The sequence below is a fragment of the Bacillus rossius genome, chromosome 3 (assembly GCF_032445375.1).
Source record: "Bacillus rossius redtenbacheri isolate Brsri chromosome 3, Brsri_v3, whole genome shotgun sequence".
Taxonomy (NCBI): Eukaryota; Metazoa; Arthropoda; class Insecta; order Phasmatodea; family Bacillidae; genus Bacillus; species Bacillus rossius.
Window position 1 is genome coordinate 23,178,629 of NC_086332.1, and position 25,822 is coordinate 23,204,450.

Genomic DNA, 25,822 nt, shown 5'->3' on the forward strand with positions numbered 1-25,822 from the left:
TGTGATGTGTGTGGTTGTTGGTACAGTATTTATTTATTTTTAAATACTTTTTTATTAAATTTAACTTGTGCTCTTGTCAAACTAGATATTATATCTTTGATATTGCGTGACATTATTTCAAATGATGTTGAAATCAAACTGCATGTGAGAAAATTAAGTTGAAAACATATTTTACTGTGTGACAAAGCGCTTAAGCTTTCATAAATGTGTCTTATTACTTTTGGAAATTAATAGCCACCACGATGACTCACACAATTAATTTTATAGTTTCATTAAAAAAAATATTTTTTTACAACCGTGAAAAGGTATAAACGCTTGGCTTGACGGACGTTTTAAAGTATGAAACATTTATTACACTAAATTGTAACATTCAGTACACGATATTGTAATGGATATTGTAAGCAGGATAACTACATGCAGGCAGGATGTATGCGTCTGTAATATACCACCTTGAAATTACAGGGCTACCGAAAAACCAGTTTCGCTTGTATTACATGAAAACAAATTCCAAGTTACATTGAAAAATAAAGTGCCCCGTTTAACTATGAAATGTCCTGCAGCGTGTGAATAATAAAATAATGAAAATATCTGGGCACGTGAAGATTAAAATAAATAGGTTATGTGTGTCTGTGCTTACCTCTTAATCCAATCTGATGCTTAGAGTATTCGACACTGTTTAAATGTTGTTGTTTCCAAGTGTTATAAGCCGTATATCGTATTTCGTTTATTCACATCTTACTAACAGAAGCTTTGGGGAACATAATAACAACGTACATCTGTGAAATGTCCCATTTATAATTTTTTTTTCTCATGAAAATCCCACAAAATGGGACATTTTACGATCTGAAAACACTGCTTAAGGATCGTTATCATACCTCGAGTGGATTATTTCATTTATAGTCGTTATTAGGTGTTAATTAGATAGTTCTCAATGCATTTGTTGTTGAGTCACAAAATTTCTTATCTGATGTTTACTGAACATTATTTCCGAGCTGTAAAAGGCTGCGCGAGTAATCGTAATATTAACACGTGCGTGATTTTGATCGTTTTCAGATGGTATCCAGAAAATATCTGATGATTAGAGACCTGCAAAATTCGCGGATTCATTCGGTGATAGGCTAGAATTCAAACACATATACCTCTTAGATAATTTTGCTATTGGCTTACTGTTCATCTGGACGAATCTCAACCAGTTATAAACCCCCAACGAACGAAGGATCGAATCACAGACAAACCAGCTGAGACGACTTACAAGTCGGCAGCCAATGAACTTGCGTTATTTGCCCGAGTGTACAGGGGTATGTGCAGTCTATCCGGAAGGCCATCGAAACCGCGAATTTTGCAGGTCTCTACGTTATGAGTAGGGCCATGAAAATTTCGCGAAAAAATCCCGTGAGTAGCTGGAAGTTAAAACATTGTAGCATCGTCTGTGTTTCGTGATTGGGTGAGTTACTTTGAGGTGCATGTCGGTTGTTACAACAACCAATCACACTAATTCAGTGTGGAAGCAAACTCGTCCTTAGTGGCTCGTGCAAACAAGGCAACGACTTCTCTCACAGACGGCCGCCAATCACAAGGAAGAAACCGCTGGTGTGGGTATACCTTGTTGCAGTCTAGTAGGCGTGAAGATTTTTTCGCGAAAATTTCCTGCCCCTAGTTATGAAATATTTGGAGGAGAAACGTTGTGTGTAAGAGGGCTGTCGTGATGAATTAGGTGGAGGAAAATGCGTTATTTAATAGTGAGGACAGTAAAGCGAAGTGGCTTGCTGCTGCACGGCAGCCTGGCGCGTGGCGCGTAGAGGCCGCGAGGCGCTTGGCGCGCGGGCCAGTGTCGCCCTTAGCGCCCTCCAGCGGCGCAGTTGCTGGCGCGAGTCGCGGCCGCCAACACAAATAGACTTGTGTGTGCATGTCCGGGGGGGCGTATACCCGGGCCGCGCTCAACGGCGCCTCCCGCGGCTTACTCGTCTCCAAGCTTTCCTTGTTCCCGTTCACTCCTTTATAACATCATGTACTCTCGTCCTTGTCGCGATAATGTCATCAAAGGTGTTTGTTAACAGATTTATGTAAAAAAAAAAAAAAAAAAAAAGGTAATTGGGGGCAAGACTATGTGGTGAATTGCGATTAAACCAAAATAACACCGCAGAGCATGTCAACACAATATAACAATACCGAAATACAATTTAATAACACCATTATAAACACGAAATCAATCGACAGTTTGACAAAACTTAACTCAAATGACAAAAAAATTCTGTTATTATGGTTAATTAATTGAACTGCATACATTTTAACTAAAATGTACTAACTAAATGGATTGGAAAAAAAATAATATTACATTATTTAATGTTGCATCGCTTTTCGGTAACACTTTTTTTTTTCATTAATGAGGCACGATTTTCAATTACACAAAAAATTGTATTTTTATTTTGCTAAGTATTTTTGTTTTAGACATGCTTATTACTAATGATTTTATTATATAATGGCATCATTTGTCAATCAAAGCGTGAATATTTTGTTGAAAAAAGTATTAAAAAATATTTTAGTTTTTTTTGCTTAATAATACTCTATTGTTACGAATGACAATTTATAAAAATGGAAACAATAGCACCGAAATCTCCAGTTTTAAAAACTGAATTGACCTAAAAATAAAACCTTAAATTCTTGTTCCTAGTTATTAGCAAGGGCGGATCCAGAAATAAGGTCAGGGAGGACCAATTTAAATTTTCTAGTACAATTTTAATACATTTAGTATTTAAATATTTTTAGTACATTGTATTTTGTGGTTCAAAAACGTCATATCATCTATAGCACTGCAGTAAAATAATACTTGAGTAAGTTTGGAAAACCATGATTAGGGATTAGGAGAAATTTCGAAATTATCCAGGGTTCAGACTCGTGAATGGCAAGATTCTGAATTCGACCGCAGCTCGTCGGGTTCGTTGTGGGCCGCAGCTAGCTGGGATGTGGCCTGCCTTGTTTAGTGCCCGAGCGAGATGAAGCGAGCGGTGCGCTAGGGGGGGGGGGGGGAATCCACCCGGCGAGTGCTGGTCGCGCAGGGACGCTGATCGATAGACGTTCACCTGCTGGGAGGGGGAGGGGGGGATGGGTTGGCCGAGCCATCTCGGGGCGGTGCGCCTGGGGTCGCGTGATTGCCAACTGCCCCGACGAGCCCCCCCCCCCCCCTCCCGGGTGTGGAGGAGGGCAGGAGGGCCTATGTGACCCTCTGGTGTCGCCGGTGGTTCTGTCAGCTGTCCCAGTGCCGGCGAGGAGCTGCCGACAGAACTTGCGTTGCACTTGCTTGTAGTTTTGCAGGTCTCTAGAAACAATATTGTGAACGTTACCAACTGTAAGAGAACTTAAACATCCTATTTATTTTGCTCTCCATTAAGATGTAAGAAAACTTAAGAATAGAGGACTTATTTAGCAATAAGTCTGTGGAGACCGGCGCAGTGTGCGCAGTTGTCGACGCAGCACCCAGGTCGCTGTATTACGCTTGACCGCAGAGAACCGCAGGCTTGCAATGCATTGTCTCCGCGCGCGAGCGTCGTCGAGCTGACAATAGTTCTTGTGCCGCGGGTTCAATAGATGGTTGTAAGGGGCCGATGTTAGGCCAGTAATTGGTATTCACGCGGAAAGATACTGTTTTGTCGCTAAGAAAACAGCGGGAGTCACGAGCATCACCTAGTCGTGCGCCGGGCAGCGTTTATTCGCTACTGACTCGGCTAGAGTAGGAGCACCCAGCTGCCACTTATTATTTGTGGGTATCTAAATGCTGCCATGTTATCACAAATAATTAATCAACATTATAGGTACCTTTATGGTGGGTATTTAATACAAATATCTACGAAAAATTGTTATTTTTACTAACGAACCATCAAGAAAATTCGGCCTAGTTTGGTTTATTGCCTATTTATAACACGTTGAGCATGTCTCATCCAATCTTAGCCCTCGTAGTTTATATTCGTATCCCTTGTGATTGTTGAAGATAATATCATCACAGTAAAATAATTTGGCATGTTTCTCATTGTTTGAAAGAAATTAAACTGATCTGACGCGATATTTCAGCTTCATTTTTATTGGGAATTTCTCACTGGCGATGTACTTTCTTAGCATATCGTATGTCATCCTTAGTCTTTGAAAGATAAAGGTCCCCTGTTTTTTTTCCCTTTAGTATTTATAAATAGCAATTCGTGATTCCTCCTTGTCAAGCCTTTATAGCGTGTGGAAAAATGTCTTTTGGCTCCACATGCTGATAAACTATACAAGCTTCCCATCTCTCTCTCTCTCTATCTCTCTCTTTCGCAGAAAGAAAACCTAAGTGTAGTTAGATTACTAATCACAATTCCAAAACTGCTTCAAATGTATGATCCTTGGCATGAATTATCTTATATTTGCCTACTATAACCTATTCTTCCTCTCGATTCAATTTGTTTTGGTTGAACATATAATTCCCAGCGTACTTTTTACCACTTTAGTTTCTTTTTCCGCCAGTTGTTGGTTTTCCTGCATTAAGTTTTACAAATAAATTCCCAATATGTGTGGTTGCTCATTATCTCTAGTTATGTGTACTTTCTACCTCGTCATAACGTGAATTTCTTAAGTTAATCTGCAGTTAAGTTCGCCTGCCCCTAATATTACATCGGACAATGTACGACATTCCGTGCATCAGTTAACTACTTATTTGGACTAGAATTGTCATAAATCAAGAGGTAACATAGTGTTAAGGCTTATCCTGTAGTTCATTAAGTAGATAACTGACAAAAATTTGCGGCTGCCAAAACTGTCAGTGTATATTAAGTAAATGGTCCATCAAAATCATTTATTAAAATTAGAGGTTAGAAACTTCGTTTCTGAACAGAGCTCGATATACCACCGGTTCTTTGAGAAAGTCACACATGACCCCTCACTAACCAGAGACTCAAATTAGGGTGTGGTTCGCAGGTTACCAGCCTGATTACGCACCAGCCCAGCTTTGCAGCGTGCGTACTATTTCACTGGTGTACGGAGCTGCGTTCATTCGATTTGGGTGGGCTTTTAATTCGCTGGAGTAACTACAAAATATGACGTGGCTTCTTTTATTGGCTGACGTCTAGAAGAGTGAAGTCGCTGCGGGGTCGGATCTAGAAAAGATGGCGCCGTAAGGGGGGCGCAGGATGGGCCGACACAAATATTTTGTAGACTACAAAAAGTGTGAAATAAAAGGCGGATAGAAAAATGTCTGCACATAATCTACAAATGTTTTCAATGGAGATCCTTATTACTGAATTTCTAGTGAGTTTGCGTGGCGTGCTTGCGAAGAGGCCGTGTAACGCAATTGATCTCATCACCTGCTTTTGTCCGAGACACTGTTAGGAAACAACCAGCCGAGGAGGAATGTTTGATACCAGCGAAGGCCAACGAAGTTTAGTGTTGAAGATACCGACAGAATGTTTCAAACATGTAAAAGTCAGGAAGCTTACTCAAAGGGTGATTTACGCGGTGCTGCTTTAGATGCTGGTCGATGGCTTTTATCGTTCTCCTAGAGCGAATTATTTGCGAGTAAAACCACTATTTCTCAGTCCATTCTGCCCTTTAGTCGCGCAAGTTTCGGCGGCGTTCCGAATTACGCAACAAGAAACAAGAAAAACTTAATCCGGCTGGATTTCGCGTAAATGCACACCTTACCTAGCTGCTCGATAGACACCCTCTTTGTTTCATCAGCCAACTAATCACTTATCACGGGCGGTAAAGTGTGTGTAGGGACGGTTTTACCCTTTCCTTCGTCCGGGGAAGAAATTGTAAAATTAGCACCCCCCCCCCCTTCCCAAAAAAAAAAAAACACCCATTCGTGCACATTATATGTAAACCTTGAAGTTAAATTTATCAAACCCCACGTATGCTTATCAATGTTTGAGTCTGTATTTTATTTCACGTATTAACGTATTCACGTATTAGTGTTCCAGATTGAATGGAAACACAAAAGATAAAAAACGCATGCAGAAGCTGTGGGAATAATTCCTCTTGAGAAATGACTGGAATCCGACAGATAATTTCTAACACCTGTTTAACACTTGCTAGCGGAATTAGGTATCGGAATAAAGTCACAAACTGTCTGAATTTTTCAGGTACTTCCTTTGCTGACGGAATCTCTATTTCTCTCTTTTCTTCGGAACTTAGATTTGTTATAAATAATTGTGATTCCGAAATACTTTAAAAAAATGTGAATTGTAGGTTATGTTAGCTTAGATAAATTTTAAATACGGAAATTTATGTGCTACATTTAAATACTGTAAAATAATGTGGACAGCAATGTTACGTTATGTTAGCTACATTTAAGACACTGTAAAATGGTGTGAACTGTTGGTTGGGTTAGGCCAGCGACATTAAATGTCATTTTGCGTGAAAATCAAGAAATATAAACTCTAAAATACCATTTTCTTATTTTATGTATCAGCAACGTTTTTAATTTTTTTCATACTAAACTCAGGAGAAAATTTCCCCCTGCACAAAAGCAACATTTTTCTCTCCATAATGTCAATAGAATTTATCGTTGCTCGGGCGTAACTTTACAACTCATTTTCAAATCTTACTTACTCAATTAGAGATGAAGAGAATGAGAAAACCTACCGTTGGAAAAACTCTTTTACGTACTCATTATGACTACCAGTTACGTCAACACTAAGAGCAACGTTGCCATTATTCCAAAGAGACGTTTTGCTTACCCGACACTGTCCATTCCGATACACGCTGTATGAGTTTCGGAATAGGCATTTGAACATTCATACTCTCTGTAGTAATGGAATGAAACTACGGGGGAAACTCCAGAGCATCGTTTTGTTTCTTTCGTCGGAGAAATGTACGTGTACTGTCGTACTTTAGCATTTTTTTGTTGTTTGCGTATGCAGAATATGAGTTGTCAACAGACACTGTTATGAAGCCATGATATTCTCACAGAACTATTGAAAAATATTATATATATATATACATATATACATATATACATATATAATACACATTGTGACGGTTTATGATTATTCTTGGTTTTGATTTATTTTAATTTTTGTAATTACGTTTTTTTTTAAGATAATTGTTTTTTTTTCTTCATCACATGCCACACATGTTTTTAGACAAATGTTAACTCAAGTGTTAGTTTTAAAACTGGCCGGCCGTCGGAAAGAGGAGCACGGCGTGGCAGAGGCGTGGCTCGCAGCAGGGTGCAGGGTAGCAGGAGGGGTTGGAGCGGGGCGGAGGGCAGGTGCACTGTTTACCGGCGCGCGCGCGGGGGTCGGTATCGACGCGCCGTGGCCGGGACCAGTCGGCGCGCGCCCGCGACCATGGCGACCTCGTGACATGGGCATCGTCATCGGGTCGTGCGTGCCCGACCCGGCCGAGCAGCTGGACACGGCCTACAGGATCCGCCGAGTGCTGTACGGTGAGACACGTGCCTGAACTTTCATAAGTCACCGTTAGTTGTCCAGCAGTTCAAACTTGGGGAACGTCCGAATATAAATTAATGGTCATGGAAGTTTTCGGCCTGTGGGCGGCGAGCAAATGTTGGTCGTACATTTTTTTTTTTTAATTTGGCAATCGAAGATCTCGATCCGCATGAACATGCATTCCATAATCCGGGGATGGAGTTTTGAATTGTGAGTTGAGTAAATGGTGTGATCATTTTCGGTAGTATTTTGGACGCAGAAATACGCCTGTTTTCATTCGTAGCGCAGGCAGCTTTTATAACATGTTATTGCTTTTTGTTTATTTGAAAATGAAACTTTGTATTACATGACTGTGGGGTATAAATGTTAGCTTTTTTCGTTCTTCTGTTTTTTTAGGGAATATTTAACGTTCCCGCCTTTAGTGTTAAAAATGATAGTAAAATAATTCTGAAAATACCCATGCCAAAAGTGGTGCTTAATCTTTTGACCCTAGTCTTAAAAGTCGAGTATGCTAATCCCAACATGATCATTTTGTTTGTTTTATATTTGTTTGTGCCTCAATTTATCGGTTATACTTAATCTTACAAAAATAATTCTGTCCGGTCAGTGTCATATCAAACAGCTCTGTATGCTATTTGATTATTCTGTTTTATTGGCCTTGCTTGAGGTCATCATTTACTGGGCCAAAACGGCATAACGGAAAATCACAATAAAAAAGAATCATACAAACTTTACGTAGTAGACTTTCCCATCTCCCATTTATGTCTCTGGGCATACGTCGCCAATGCTGCATGTCATGTCGTTCCAATGGGAAAAGTTTTAATAGTTTCTTCTGAATGGGTTACAGATGATATGACACGTGCGATGTGTCCCTTTTATGTGTTAAAACTATATATTATTTTTGCTAGTTTAGCACTCTGGGCCGAAGAGTGTGCTCTTGCTGGTCACAACAGTTGTAGGAAGCATTCTGAGCTATTGCATTATTGGATCATTTCGATACAGCCAAAACCTGGTAGCTTACCCGACGAGAAATAGCCTACCTAAACTGAAAACTATGTAACGTGTCAATTAGACCACACGTGATTGCAGAGGCCAGAATATGCAGGACAGTTTTTCTAAAGAACCAATTGCATCTCCACGTAGACATCACTGGAGCTGTTCAGATTTATCTTTCTCTCCAAGAAACGTTATTAGCGGCAAGTGGTGAGTGTGTGCCCATTGCTTGTCGGTGAAATGCCATCAGACTGTAAACATACAGGTGCGGTTGGTAAAATTAGGAGGTTGTGTTATGGTGAAACATATTCGCAGATCTGATGAGTGTTGAAAATTAATAGCGAAACCTGGTTTTCCAGCTTGATTTTTTTATTTAAAAGCTTTGGAATAAAGTTTAATATAAGCGGTCGGCGTCGTAACTCCTTTAACTTTTATGACTGTGTAAAGAACACTTTTAGTTGTGGTGTCACGTAGAAACAACTTTTCTTTGCGCTCACAGTGTTTCCACCCCCGTTCCTCATCTATGTTATATCACGAAAACACTGTTTTGATTAAAATGTCAATAGTAAAACGGAATGTATTTTACACGTCGGAATTAATGAACAATTAGCCTCACCCTTTTTACTGTTTGTAATAAATGTCACAATTTTATCATCTAATAATTTTATCAGTGTAAGAGTACAGCAGTGCACGTGGGGTGCTCCTTTTATTCTTTGTCACTTAAATAATATGGTTTATATTTCGGGTTTAATTATATACCTACTGGATACAATTTGTAAAAGGACCGAACTACTGAGTGGCATTTTTTCTTTTTCGGAATTTATATTTTACTCGAGAACCTGATATGCAGAATTTAGAAAATAAATTAGGCTTATTTTTATTTGAATTTACAAATGCGTAATTAATAACTGTGGACCTGATATAACAATTTTTCTCTTCTGTAGCTATCATTTGATTTTAGCATTATGAAATTAACTTGTGCATAGTTTTGAAAATGCAATACTTAATTAATACATATGACCAATGCTGATGATTAAAATTTTCATGACGTAAGACATAAGACATATACCTACCAAATGAAAACGTGTAATGTGTTTCGGGTGTTTCCACCCAGAATATGTAATGCAGTGGTTATACAGCGGATGGTGGATGGCGCGCAGCGCGCAGCGGGGACGCACAACAACGCCGAAATACCAAAACGCCGAAATGCCAAATTGACCACAACGCCGACAGCTAGAAAACTGCTGTGTACCACAACGCCGAATTACCACAACGCCGAAATACACTAACGCCGAAAAATGTCATTTCAGGACTGCCACAAAGGTTAGGTTAGGTTAGGTTAGACTAGGTTCGGTTCGGTTAGACTAGGTTCGGTTAGGTTAGACTAGGTTCGGTTCGACTAGGTTCGGTTCGGTTAGACTAGGTTCGGTTCGGTTCGGTTAGACTAGGTTCGGTTCGGTTAGACTAGGTTCGGTTCGGTTAGGTTAGACTAGGTTCGGTTCGGTTAGGTTAGACTAGGTTCGGTTCGGTTCGGTTAGACTAGGTTCGGTTCGACTAGGTTCGGTTAGACTAGGTTCGGTTCGACTAGGTTCGGTTAGACTAGGTTCGGTTAGACTAGGTTAGGTTAGACTAGGTTAGGTTAGACTAGGTTCGGTTAGACTAGGTTAGATTAGGTTAGGTTAGATTAGGTTAGGTTAGACAAGGTTAGGTTAGACAAGGTTAGGTTAGACAAGGTTAGGTTAGACAAAGTTAGGTTAGACAAGGTTAGGTTAGACAAGGTTAGGTTAGACAAGGTTAGGTTAGACAAGGTTAGGTTAGACAAGGTTAGGTTAGACAAGGTTAGGTTAGACAAGGTTAGGTTAGACAAGGTTAGGTTAGACAAGGTTAGGTTAGACAAGGTTAGGTTAGACAAGATTAGGTTAGACAAGATTAGGTTAGGTTAGACTAGGTTAGGTTAGACTAGGTTAGGCTATATTACGCTAGGCTATATTACGCTAGGCTATATTACGCTAGGCTATATTACGCTAGGCTAGGTTAGACTAGGCTAGGTTAGACTAGGCTAGGTTAGACTAGGTTAGGCTAGGATAGGTTAGGTTATATTACGCTAGGTTAGGTTTGATTGTGGTATTTCGGCGTTAAGGTACATTTAATAAACACACACAAATTCATTAATTTGTTATTTCGGTGCTGTGGTACACAGCAGTTCTCTAGCTGTCGGCGTTGTGGTCAATTATGACATTCGGCGTTATGGTATTTCGGCGTTGTGGTAACGACCCGCATGACAGCTAGCGTTGGCACGGGGAAGGCTTGGCGCGCAAGTGGTCTTCCTGCCGCCTGTTGACACGCGTGCCACCGGGGCTGGTCGATACACAGCGCTGTGCGTGCACGACTGTCTCCCCGGCGACTGCCCCGGACACACGGCTCTCGGCCCTGCGTGGTCGCGGTCAGTCGGTGACCTCGACCTTGCCGACAACACTGCCGGAACTGAGCCGCGGAGGGTTCAGGTGACGAAAGACATACGTGGCGGTAGTAAAAAAAAAAAATGGTTGTCTGTAAAGTCGGTTTACGGACGATAGTTTAACGTGACCACGTCATAACAAAACATTTATGAAATGATTGCATACTTTTATGAATAAAATTGAATAATTTTTATTGAATTATCACTATTTTGTATGGATGCAAAGAAGGAGTGAAATGAAATCTACAATTTAATTGATAAATTTACTTTTATTTGCACTCATTAATTCAAATATGTTTATTACTTTAACGAAGAGATTATTTTTTGACGTGACAACGTCTAATAAATCGATGAACGCCGGCTGCAAGCACGAAAAAGTGTCCCACTACGGATGTCCCACTACGGATGTGTCCTGTTTGCTCATTGTACGCATGCGTGGCATCTCTCTTCCACTCGATTGGAACAACAATCGATTTGACTTTTCAATCATATTTTCGTCGTTTGAATTATTAATATTATGTAATTTAACGATCTTCCACCGATTTTCAGCACAATCGGTACGGTTATTTAAAAGTAATGTTGAAAATTCAAATAAGTTTGGAACCAACAATGGTGTTTTACAGTTACACATAATAATTCAAATTACACCCGGGATCTTTTGCACAATGTTTTAAAAAAATATTGTAACACATTATAAATAAGTTTGGTGTATTTGGGATGCGTATTTGTTATAAAATCGTGTTAATAATTATTCCCCTACTGTGAACAAAATTTTTATAAACATATATATAACATCTGAAACTACATTACTTTAGTATGGCCTCGTGGGCGTGTGGTTAGCGTACCTAACTTTTGAACTAAAGGTTGTAGGTTCGAAACCCGGCTACTACGAAATTTTTTTTTGTACTTGTAAAAATAAATACGGCGCACGCAACATTTCAAAAGTAATAAATATATTTGAATTAATGAATGCAAATAAAAATAAATTTATTAATTCAATTGCACATTTCATTTCACTCCTTTGTATCCATAAAAAATAGTGATAATTCAATAAAAATGATTCAATTTTATTCTTAAAAGTATGCAGAGGTAGATTTTATCATGCAAAAGATAGAAAAATTTTAAAAAAATTCTTCCTCAAAGAATATAATATTTTTAATGCCTAAATGATTTGGTTGCAAAAACCTATTACGGCTCAGTCTCAGGCCGAATATGATATTTCCTTTTCTTCTGGATCAATAATTTCATCAATGTTTTGTTATGACGTTGTAAACCGACTTTACAGACAACCAATTTTTTTTTGTTTTTAACTATAACTTTTATACATGTTTGCTATTTAACTTCTTCCAATCTGTGTTATTCTGTTAAGGATAGGACGATGATAGGAAAAGTAGGAAACGAATGGGAGTGTTTCAAGTTTAATGTGCCTCGGAAAAGTCAAATGGATGGTTGTTCCAATCGAGTGGAAGAGAGATAGATGTGGCGCAAGCGTACAATGAGCGTAACGGGACACAGAGTAACGGGACAATGTGCGTTACGGGACACTTTCGTGCGTGCAGCCGGCGTTCATCGATTTATTAGACGTTGTCACGTCAAAAAAAAGTTTTATTAGACAATAGTGTGTTAGAGTTGTAAAAATAGGCGGGGTTGTCGGGGTTCGAACACGCTGTAAAGGCTCCCACACACGTTCAGTCTGAATTGTCAGTTCGGACTTCAGTTCGGAACTTAACAGTCGTGTGCGTACTAGGACGGTGGATTGATCAGTCGTAACCAGTGGCGGATCCAGGATTTTGATTTGGGAGGGGCTTGACCCAGCTGAGGCTAGGCTTTATCAAGGCAAACACTAAAACAATAGTGGACCCAGATGCTTTTGGAGGGGGCTTGAGCCCCTTAGCCCCCCCCCCCCCCTCTGGATCCGTTACTGGTCGTAACTGATGGACTGACGATCTGATAGCTATCCATAAAATCGGACTCTATAGGCTAGAGCCCACAGTGAGTCCATCCATGAGTGTCATGGTCATAACTATTTTTGGATGCTTTGATATTTCTATTTTATCTTATGACTAAAAGTGCAGATGCAATTGAAGTATCCGAAGTTTCTTCCATATTCTACTATGAAACAGCAGTCACAACCGACAGTTCCGACTGATCGGTCCGAACTGAGCACCTGGACTGATCGTGAGAGCAAATGGAAACCAACGCGGGGATATGAAAACTTGATCAGCCAGTTGCTTAGTCAGACAACACTACAACTGTGTCGCAAGCTCTATTTTCAAGCTGTAACCACCAGATTCACAATATTCCATCGTTTGAGATTCAAAACTGACGGTCATTAGAAACATGGCAGTGGGGACATTTAGGTAAACTCTACAGTTAAAAAACAAAATGAATACAGTTAATCATATACTGGACATAATGCAGTCCAGCGAATTCGAACACTTTACGTTTATATTGAGGTATGAATGTAGACTACACGTGTCGGTGTATTAGTTTTTCTCTCGTGCTAAAGTAAATATATTACCGGAAGTGTAAAAATACTATGGAAATTATTATATAAATATTCTATATATATTTTTATTTTTCTTCGTGGTATATAAATCTTCCATTTGAATTCACGTATGGATTTACCATAACTGCCTTTAGTGTGTAAAAGCCTAGTCTCTTTGACAGGCTCAATGACCTACTCACAAACGACAAGGAATCCTCAATGTCACAAGATTTTCGTATTTCGAGGGTAAACCCCCTTTCGAGGGAAAATTTCTCGTTTTAATCCACACAAATTACGGTGGCTTAAAAAGTCCTAAAAGCGGCTTAAGACTCTTTAAAAAATTAAAAACGAGCCGCTAAGCCTTGATCGGGGTCTTTGATGTTCGTGAAAAAATTCAAAATATTATATGAAAAGGCATTTAGTACGTCATAGAGTTGGACGTTTTTAGTTGAAAACCGAGAGAAATTTATTAAAATACTACTTAAATGAAAACCGGACATACTTAATGGAACTTGGAGCACATTTAAAAAATTTTACGAGCCTTTTTTAATACAATAAATTATTGACGTTTTAGATAAAAATGGAATCGTTGTTTCGAATTTAACTAGAGGTATATTTCGGTCGCGATAAGACTCAAAGGTTACGATAGTCTTAGCAGCTTGTTATTAAAATTTGAAGGAGTCGTAAGCCGCTTTTAGGACTTTGAAACCACCGTCATTTATGTGGATTAAAACGGAAAAATATTCCTCTAAAAGGTAATTTTTCCTTTGAGATACACTATTATTGTGACTTTTTGAGGATGTTTTGAGTCGTTTCTGAGAAATGTTATGGAAATTTTCCTCAAAATTCCAAGATATTGACCCCATCACAATCTTTAGTCTGGAAGCCTGTTCCAGACTCGGCTAATCCACGCTACTGCTAGTTAATTTGTTTTTACTTTATTTAGTAAATTTAACACACACAATGAACATGTAAATTTGTATTACTTTCAAAAACACTACTTTTTTATTATATAGCTACTAATGAATAATGTATACCTTAGAACGTTTTTTGATCAGGTTAACACACTTGAGTGAATTAACAGAGTACCGAACCCATGATTTACGGGTAGACAGTTTAGCGTCTTAACCTTTCGATCATCGTGCACACAAATCATGGAGTAATGTGAATATTGATATAATAACTACGGGCAGAACTAGTGTTATATAATCAAATGTTAATTGAATATGTTTTTGCTAACATGCACATTTATTTATGCTGTTACTAGGTCGTTGTTAACACAACTGCTGGTACTGGTAAAAATCGGCACTTTTTTTCAGTTACTAGGTTGTTTTCAAGAAAATTTTTTGGAAAATTACACGTTATATTTTATTTGAAAATTAACGCGACAAAATTTTTAAATTACTAAGCCTTTGTAAATAAAATTTTACGGTTTTTTTTAATAGTGTAGTGCACGTTTTAGAAAAGCTATTTTTCATTTTAAGGACCGTCAGAAGCCAACACCAAAAGGTTCAAATCAGTTGTATTGTACTGTAGCGTTGCCGGATGACCCTGGCGAAAGTTTCGCTTGTTTTGGCCTATCTGTCGAGGCTCGCCGGAACACGAAACAGGGCAATGCTAATGCACTGACGATGGACAGTGTGTGAATAGTGCCCGCGTGGGACTGTGGCTGGTTCATATTAAGACTAATTATACCCTGCTTTGGTTGCTGCCTGTGCGCATTGTGAGTCAGACTGATAAGATTGTGATTGGTGAGGCCCCGAGATCGGGTATGACAGTGGTACTCTGAGCAATAATTAATGACCGATGCATGTTTGTGTGCATGAAGTACATGCATTTTGACCAAGGGAGTATTCGGTACTTATCTATAGAGGGGCACACAATATTTATTGCACTTATCAATTTAATTTAATTTTAGCTAATAAAATACTATTAATAAAATTACCTGCCAATTCCAAATTGCATGATCATTTTTTGAAGGTTGCCACAGTTTACCAATCTACTACTATTTGGCTTTTGGGTCGAGACAACTTCCGAGGACGTTTGCGCTTGCTATGTGTTGTTGTCATCGAGGGCCATTCACAATTGAAGGCCTAGGTTCTAGTGACTTCAACTCAAAATCCAAAAAGTAGTAACAACTACGGCCACGGAAATATGTATCAATTTAGTTTATTGAGCCTGTATTGTTAATAGAAGAAAAAAAAAATTAAACCTTTTAGTAAATAAGGTCTTTATAATACTGTATTAGCTTGTATAGGGTTTTTGATGTGGAATGAACGCAAATCTCAAACTTTGTTCCCCTTGTACCGCTTCCTTAAATAAGCCGTGGTTGAGACACTGTTTGCATTCGTGAACTGTTTCCCGAACTCGCCTCTCACCCTGACCCCCTGCGCAACGGCCGCGCTGACCACTCTTGCTCTGGGGAAGCCTGTGTTATGATAACAATTGAAAAAAAAAAAATATTTTGTATACACATAGAAACGGTATGACAAAAAATTAGATTAAATATTTCAACAACACCCGTTGGTTGATATGACATAGATAGACCCAGACTATTTTAGTATGTAATAAGGTATATTTACATTTTTTACTCAATTTATTCAATAAAAGAGCACAACAGTGGGGTTGGTTTATAGAGGTGACAAGACTGGTCTATTTTATTATTGAAAATTACATTTTTTTTTTTAGAGATTAGGGTAAATGCCGGTAGATATGCTCCTATTAAAAATGTGTACCAACAGCAATAATATTGATAAACATTTTTTTAGGACATTGAGAAATGTAATAACACTTGTAACATTTTTTTTGAGGCTGACCGAATCTAAAATAACTTTAGATTTTAATAGAACAGCATGACAATAGTGCAACCTATGATTGCAATAAGTACCATGATAGGCTTTGCTCAAGTTAGCTTCGCGAGAGAAACCCGGCAAGTGTGAGAACAATACATACAAACAAGAAAACCCAGGCCTCGGACAGCTTGAGTCCACGGGGATTATTTCATACATACATACATATAAACATCATTCTTTTTGTTTTGCGTTTCACACTAATAATAATAATAATAATAATTTTTTAACATTCAGTCATATTGGCTGTAAAAATTGTCACAAAAACACTATCTGCAAAGTCTCTTTTAATATTACATGTCGCTTTAAAATGTGGACTGTTAGTTAATGTGCAAAAGTTTGTAAATATTCTATGTTTAAGCTCAAGCGCCTATTCCCCGGGGACGCCAGCAAATATTGTAGGACAATATAGGAAACTCAGGTCGTATAACAATAGGCGATCTAGACACAGATTTTCTCTCGTCGTTTGAAATATTATTGTTGTCGTAGATTAATCAATTTAAACTTCATAGTTTGTATGAAAACAACGGATCTATTCATTAACAAAAAAAAAAAATCCGTAATCGCCAAAAATACATTGATTTCTCTATCATGACAAATGACCTACATTTGAACATGAAAAAGATGATACAACTTTTAACAATGAAAAATACTTAACTTTAAACCCGAATTTTTGTAAAACGAATATTGTTAGTAATAATTTCGTGAAACTTGATAAAATGTATAACATTTTAATTTGTTAATATTGATGCTCAACTGAAATGCGTGCGTGTGTGCGTGTACTTCGAAAGTGATATTTTGAGTACTAATTTCCCGCAAAACATCATTAAGTGATTTTAATGTCGCTAACTTAAACAAAAAAAAATTTTTTTATAACATTTTACAAAATTTGACATGTAGCACCGCATCAACTGTTCAAAATAGTGAACTATTGTTATACTACTAAAAATATCGCAATGCTGTTTAGCAGTCATCATATATAATGAGAACTCAAAAATACAATTTTCAGCATTTTATTTAAAATTTTATAAGAGCGCCTATTCTAGAAAATTAGTATTTAATATTTACAAAAATGCCTTTAAAACGGTATTATATATAAAAATAATAATTATTTTAAATGATTAAACGTTTCGGGTATGTAACTTCTTTTTACTTCATACTCACTAATTTAATTTAGGTTTCTATAAAGGTTGTTGACACTTTTTTTTTTACATTTAGACATAGGCAATAGTAATAATCCTCTTATTTTAAATGTTAGTTGTATACAACATTTGACCAAGCAGTACCAAAATTATTTTTTGAGGGGTGGAAAAAATATTGGGGTGGTTTTTAGGAATCTTATGTAGACATTGACATTCCTCTTGTTTTGAAGGTCCAGATTGCAAAATTTCATCAAGCTCTGAATAAAACTTTAAATTTGTATAAAAAATGGAAACAAACATAGAAAGCTCTTATTATTTGCAACCATTTTTGCCAATAAACATGTTGCCGGAAACGCGTAGTTAAGCCCCTGTAGCCCCAGAAAGAGTCAGCGTAGGCAACCCGTTGTAGAGTGATATGTTGTGGATGTGCAGGCGTTCGAGTAGAGAAATAACCTTTTTAATCGTGGCACAGATTTTAATTTCACTCTGAAATCAAACACAGCTTCGGCTTTGTTTCACAACATTGAAATTGTTGCATATGTTTTAACAACGTGACAGCCTAAAGCAACGGCTCAAAAACACGCCCACCTTGAGCCATACAGAGGTGGCAACGGCGAATCATGTTTTCACGGATACGCTGGAGCATCTGTGGAGTCGACCTTATGATTTCGAACGCTTCAATGATTCGCTGTGTAAGCTCTTCTAACGTTTCTACTGGCGTAGCGTAGATAAGCCCTTTTTACGTAACCCCACAGAAAGAAATCTAACGGGGTTAGGTCCGGTGACCTTGGCGGCCATGCGACAGGGCCCGCTCGTCCAATCCATCGGTTTGGAAATGTTTGGTTTAAATACTCTCGCACTTGCAGGGAAAAATGAGGTGGTGCCCCGTCATGTTGGTACCACATCACACGTCGGACATGCAATGGAACCTCTTCAAGAAGACCTGGTAGTTCGTTCTGAAAGAAGTGGAGGTATCCGGCGCCGGTAAGTCGTGGCGGAAGAAAAAAAGGCCCGATGAGTACGCCGTAAACAATACCGGACCACCCCTTAAACTAAAAAACGTTCCTGGCGAGCTGTAACACACGTTGCATGCGGATTGACATCATTCCAAACATGACTGTTGTGCGAATTGAGAATAGCATCTTGAGTGAACTTGGCTTCATCGCTGAATAAAACAGCTAACTCGGGGCTCCTCAATACTCTTCGAATGTACCAACGAGAAAAGGTCATGCGAAGAGGATAGTCCGCCAGACCCATGTGTTGCACTTTTTGAAGGTGGTAAGGGTACAAGAGTTTCTCATGAAGAACTCGCCAAACAGACATTTTGTCAGCGTCCATATCGGAACCTTCTGCCCTTGTGCTTGTATCAGGACTCTCCTCAAATCTCTGAAGTACATCTTCAAAACTGGGAGTACGAACCCTGCATGGAGCACCAGCATTTGGTCTTGTGACGGCACATGTACCAGTATCACGCATTCGCTGAGTAAGTCATGCAAACATGGTGTGAGCTGGAATCATACGACCCGGATATCGTTCTTCGTACAGACGACGGGCGGCTCGTCCATTTTGTCTAGCTTCCCCGTAAACAAGCAGCATGTCCGTGTACTCACTAAACGTGTACTCCATTGAGCTCCTAAAACGTCGCCCTTTTCAGAACCACAGCGAAAGAAATGACACCACGAGTTTGCTTGTACGACAGAACAGTCAACGACAGACCACCAGTGATATCAAAACACACTGCGACACTGCGATGTCACGCTACGCAGTGCTATGGCACGGCACGAACGGAAGAAAAGAGGTGAAGGCGCCACCAATGGAAGTAAAAAGGGGTGAGGGTCAGCATTCGACATTGTACAGTCCTCTCGAGCGCTGCCCGGCGTCGTAAACACGTAATTCACCACAGCATCGTCTGTCTCGCACAAAGCCTAAAGGGTTGCCTACGCTGACTCTTTCTGGGGCTACAGGGGCTTAACTACGCGTTTCCGGCAACATGTTTATTGGCAAAAATTGTTGCTAATAATAAGAGCTTTCTACCCTCAAGCGTTGTAACATGAATTTTGATACATCCTGTGTGTGTGTATATATATATATATATATAGACACACACACACACACACATATTCGCGTATACCCAATCAATTAATTGTTTGGAATAGGTATATTTATAAGATTTATTTTTATTGTTAGTGAAAAGTTGTTAGGTATATGCCTACCTAGTGTAAAGTAACCAACACAACATACTGAGCTGTGTATTTAAAGTTATTATTATTACTCTTACTTAAGCAAAGAAGTAATAATATAATTATCTTCAATTACTCTGTTAAAATGTAATAATGAGTCATAAGAAAATGTTAAATATGATGAACCAAGTTTTGATCCCATGACCTTTCAGTTATCAGTTACCTACGCACAATGCTATATAATATACCAATCTGTAATGTAATGGCAGTAAAATAATGGGTTATTAATTTTGTAATAAAAAAATGTTTCCTTAAAATTGCTACTATTTCATTGTGTGACTTAAGGTCTATAAATTTTATTCAACAATATTTTTGCTATCACAGATTTGTTTGGCACGCCAGTACGCTTGATATGATATGTCCTCCGTTGTCCATGTAAGAGCATATAAAATAGGTTATGGCCGGCACACGCAAACGACTTCGGCACCAACGTGTCAAAAGAAATTGAACTCCGAAAAACGATTTCAAATAGCAACATTGTAATTGTTGTAACCAAACATTGCACTATCTTTTCCAGCCATAATAAATAATTACAACTGCATAAAACTGGGGAAAAACGTACATTCAAAATTGCCATAATCCTCTTATCATGCGCTAAAGCGATAGGATCAGGCACTGCCGCTAGAATGCCTTATTTTTACGACTTTCCTATATTGTCCCACAATATTTGACGCCAGTATCCCACGTTAATAACACCCCGCCTCATTCTCACTTTTTTTTTTGTGAACGGTTACAACTGTATTCAAGCTTTGAATATATATACTGTATAGAAGTCGCCAGCCCAGGTTAAAATTTCTAATACGGTTTTGAGGTAGTTGGTTAATTCACCGCCGCAATCGCCACCATCTCTAGGGCATCGACTTGTGGTGGTCCCTAGCGGACAAGTGTCCAACTCTTCAAAAACCCCTTCCCCCTCCTGTTGAGCGACGTTGAGCTGCAATGAATGATTGTTGAGGGGTGCGGGGAATGACAGAGCGGGCGACAGCGCTGCGCTCTAACGTGTAAATAACAACTAAGACGATACAGGGCTTTACGGCAGCGCACTGCAGTGATGAAGTTCCCAAGCTGCTCATCATATGCTTCTGAAAAACGTAGAGTAAATCCTATCCACTCGCGACTTCTATACAGTATATATATTCAAAGATTCAAGTCAAATGTTACTGGCAACTTTTTATTAGCTGCAAGATAATCTGGTAATCGGTAGGAATTTTTTTTTCCCAGATAAATATTTGTAGAAATAGTTAAGGAAATGTATTTGTTTTATCTCTGAAATGTTTGCTACACTGAAGAGCTGCACTTCTTGCTTGACTTTTCTCTCACTGTGCCCGGTGCATAATACTCTCTTAAGTTTAATTTTATACAGATATACCGGTTCTGGTTTGAATGTTAGATTTAATATTAGATATATGAGAGGTTTTATTTATTTAGTGATTACTATAATTTCATAGTGCATTTCATATGATATGATATTGTCCTACTGTATTAAATGATGGCCGATGGCGAAACGACGTGGAAAGATTTTTCCGAAAGTATATTATAATTTGTTTCAAACATATAGCGATGTGTATTTTTGAGATGAAATTAAATTAAATGAAAGGGGAACTGTAAAGGGCAGTTTACAAAAAATTAAGTTGAAATTTTGTTTAAGTCACAGTCGAAAATCTATAAAATATACATCAGTGTTTTAGTCTCTCCTACAATAATAGCGAGATAAAGTTTGGTAAATATGTAGTTGAGCGGTATTTGCGAAAAAAAAAAAAAAAAAAAACAATTTTTAAAAATCCGAAAATACTTTTATTATATGCTCTTTAACTTCCTCTTTTCATTAAACCCGGCGGAGATAAATTCCAAATACTTTAGGAGATATCGCCGTTCTTATTTTGCAATACAAGACCTGTGCAATCATTCCACCGTTGACATTTTTTTATTTTGCAGTGTATTCGTGAATGCCTAATTAATTAAAATGGTCGATTAGGTCAGGTCAGTTATATTATAAATACTTTCAAACTAAGCGGACATAAAAAATAATGTGAATTAATATTAATGGTTGTTTAATTTTAAAGTATTTATAATGTAACTGACCTGACCAAACAAACCGGGATAAAGGATTAACAGTAGGAACTCACGTAATTTTTTTTTTTACTTACTACTTGCGCAACAATATTCAAATAACAAATAAAACGTTAGAATTTGAAACGTTGAAAACTCACCTAAGTTAGAGACGGGTACAATTCCTTTGCCATTAGTAGGAAATTATTTAGTCGTTCACCTACATCGCGAGAAAAAAAAAAAAGAAATCCATACTCGTAAACAAGAAACAATTCTGAACGCCGCATGAATGCACAGGTATTGTGATGAAAATTAAAAAAAATTGATATCTCTTAAAGTATTTGGAATTTCTTATCTCCGTCTGGTTTAATGAAAAGAGGAAGTTAAAGAGCACAGAATATAAGTATTTTCGTAATTAATTTTTTTTTAACAAATATCGCCTTGCTATGAAAATTAAAAAATTCGGTACTTATCTCCTTAAGTATTTGTAATTTCTTATCTCCCCCAGGTTTAATGAAAAGAGGAAGTTAAAGAGTATATAATAAAAGTATGTTCGGATTTTTAACATTTTTTATTTCGCAAATACCGCTAAACTACATATTTACCCAATAAGGCAAATAATAGTTCAAATTACTGGTTGGTTAGGTTAGTGACACAAGTTATGTATTAATGTAGCAGACCTAACCTAAACAACTATTCATTTGAGTTATTATTTCCCTAAGTTCAGGGAAGCTGGTACTCTTTAAATGCAGTGTTCTTATGTATTACATGATTAATTATAATTCTCTTATTTTTTTTAGTTCAAAATCATTGTTTTTAACACACACATGCCAACCTACAATTTCAGGAATATGAGAATAATAAACTCTATTAGGTAGTTGTGATAAAAGAATAATAATTTTGAAAAGTTTTTTTGAGATGTTTTTAGTTCTTGCTTGTTTATTCCCTAATATGGCTCAGCCATCTTAATAAATCATGTTAATGTAATCAAGAACTATACGAAGACCATTAATGTTCTGTGGTAAAGGAACAGAATACTTTAAAAATTAACCCCCCCCCCCCCCCCCCCCCCCACCCATAAATATTCAATTGGTTGAATTGGTACTTATGATATTGCATTTCATTTACAAAATATGTTTAAATGAGCATTTTATGTTACTAAAACTGGTGTTTTCAGGATAAATTTTGATTACCATTAATATCACCATGGGTTTATCTTTATTTGTACCTATGCCATACACTGTTAGGGTCACCACTAAGTCTCATAGTTGCTTAATACATGTTGGAAAGACCGTGTCCTAGTTAAAAGCCTGGCACCTAAATATCATACATTCGTCATTTTGCCCAACTTCACAAATACTGTACATCCTTAGCTTAGTGGCTGCTCTTGACCATTTAACTTAATAATGGAACTAGAATTCAAAATCACTCATTTAGCAAGTATAGAACTGACATATGAACATATCAAGTTTATTTTTTTCTTAAAACCAGTTACATTAACATGTTCATCAAGTGCTGATACATAATAGCCTTATCAGCTCAGGTATTCTTTGTTACTGTTGCAACTTAACCATTCTTATATAAGACTGCAAAGAGTTTATGCCGAGCACCAGCACGTATATTGAATTTAAGGTTGAATCGCATGGCTTCATCGTAAACCTAGGGATGGAAACTAAGAGACTAAATTTTTCTAATATGTCAAAGGTGAATCAGCGGTGTTCAGTATACAAATATGGGTTTGTAGCTAAATTACAGTTAAACACAAAGTTTTTGTTGACTTCCAAGTCACATGGTGCTGACATGAATGTAACATTGCCCCAGAAATGGGGGTACTGCAGAGATTATTTCAATAGCAAAGTCCTAGTGGTCCAACATAATATTTTGGTGAATCACAAGCTCATTGGTTCAATAAAAAATTTCTTAAAACTATAAAACAAAATCTATAGGTAAATATATAAGTTGCATTTATGAACTACATTTGCTTGACAAAAAGACTTCTAGAAACACCATGATTCTTCATTTATAGTGAGGTCATGAGAGACCAGCATTTGCCGGAAGTGATTTTGGACAATATTTCAAAACCAAATACACCATGTACATGGCATGCAGCATGTTCTTGTTTGTGACTGGCTACAGACTGAAAAGGAAAGCAAGCTTTCTACGAAACTATGTTGCAAATTAAGCCATTTGATATTGATTTCAGAGAAATGCTATTAAAGTCTTGATTTGAAGACTGTATATTTCTTTCTTACAGATAGAGTAGATTTTCTTTCTCTTAGCTGGTACGAGTGGTCCAAAATTTTTTTGACCCAAACTGAATTTCAGGAGGCTCAAACCAAGCATCATGTTAGTCCTTCAGAATTGGAAAAAAAGTGACTACCTTAATGTATCACTGGTACTGAATGTTGTGAAAAATTTGAGGAATTTTTTAAAAATATATAAATGTAACATTAGTTTGGCAAAATAAAAACTTAAAATGTGCCAATATGTGTAATGGTATAAGATATAACTGTGTTTATGTAGAAATGTCCTTGTAAGAGTTTTGTTGGTTTTTAAAATATGTAATAAGAATTAATCTATTAAATAATATTCAAACAAATACTTGAGTGTTATTGTTCCTTTTTATAGGTATAAAATGTCCAGTATGCTCAAAGTTCGTCCTTCCGGATGACATAGAATGCCACCTTCTCATGTGCCTCACCAAACCTCGACTCAGCTACAATGGTAAGTGGTAAAAGTTCCACATACCTATATAAATGTTTGTCCCTTGATACTGATGGCATGAACCTGTATATTTTGATCTTGTGTTACATGATGTTTGCTGTTTTAATTTAGTACAGAAAAAGATAATTACATAACAAAACCTTGTGTTATATTGATTAATTATGATTGTAAGTTGAGGGAAAAATTTTTCACAAGGCTTGACATTATTTGTATTGTGATATTAAAGTATTTTTTGTTGACCCGGATCCTCAGAAATACCACTGTACCACTGGATCGATATATACAGGATATTGTCATCAGGATGAAGGGATAAACTTGGGATATGTTATAATAACAATCACTGGATAAGTTCTTAACGTCATTCTGTACCTACAAATGTTTAAGGTCTAGTTGTACTCTTTTTACAAAAGTTTTGCGGAATGCCAGCAACAGAGTCCTCTTGGAGAAAGGTGACACTGCGATAGACAGTGAACTCATATCTCAGAGGACCTAGGTTTATTACCAATCCGACCATCCTATGATTTCCTGAAGTCATTGCAAGCGGATGTTTCCTTACTCAAGGTCATTGATGATTCTCTCAAAATCCTTGGTCCGTATGTGTTTCTGTTTGTAAAGACATAGCTGTCAAAAATACGTTAAACTCAAATTTAAAAAAAATATCCTCTCCTTTTTTTTTTGTGTTAATTATATTCCCCCTCTTCATTAATCTCAGTACAGTAGCTCCCACTTATATGGATTACATAAGACTGGGTCTGTCTGGATCACCAGATCAAACAGAATTTGCTTTAAAATGCATGTAAAACAAGTTTTATATAGAAGTAGCTTGGCTTCTGGGTTGTAGCTGCATCCAAGGCAAATATATCGCCATGGCTGTGAAAGCTTGCAATCTCTATTAAGATTTAGGTGGATAAAACTATAAAAACTTTATTTTTTTTTAAATACTACTTTTAGTACAGCTTATTTTAGTTTTTAAAGTTATGTATACGTAGATTTAAGGTTTTTAACTCAAAAATTTGTAAAACCTGATTTTTTTTTTCAAAATCCTGTCATTTATGGGATACCGGGACAAGCAGGGTCCAGATCAGTGGGTCACTACTGTACCTTATGTAGATGTTTACATGTCTCTTTGTTATGTGTTGTACTATTTAGCTGCTGGCATTAACATTGTTTTGGTTCAGCTCCTAGCTGATTTGCTTTTTGCACCAACACAACTTACCTCTCCAGCCATTAACTTATATTGTGGTTTATTGGTGTTTAGGGTATTTAAAAACTAGGGATGTTGCATTACTGCCTGCATGACGGGCCCAGCAGAACCGGTTTAACATCCCAGCCATGTCAGTGTAGCCACAACCTGTTGGTCTGTGAACTAGAACAGATTAATATTTTTGATGACTCGGTCCTGCATCTTTGTGAACTTGCACTTGCAAGTAAGACTGATAAACCGCCAGGAACAGGATATGCAAA

General features: G+C 37.6%; 1 protein-coding gene across 2 annotated transcripts in view; it reads left to right on the forward strand.

The window, feature by feature from the left end:
• Positions 1 to 25,822, forward strand: part of LOC134530345 (E3 ubiquitin-protein ligase ZNRF1) — a 68,380-nt gene that overhangs the window by 29,725 nt on the left and 12,833 nt on the right. Inside the window, exons 1-2 of one of the 2 annotated variants that reach the window (XM_063365097.1) lie at positions 7,245 to 7,411; positions 24,263 to 24,358. In XM_063365097.1, coding sequence (XP_063221167.1) covers positions 7,330 to 7,411; positions 24,263 to 24,358 — 178 coding nt within the window. In that variant the 5' untranslated portion in view covers positions 7,245 to 7,329. Of the gene's footprint in view, positions 1 to 7,244; positions 7,412 to 24,262; positions 24,359 to 25,822 lie in introns of those variants that run through there. The other variant, XM_063365096.1, reaches the window with a different exon arrangement.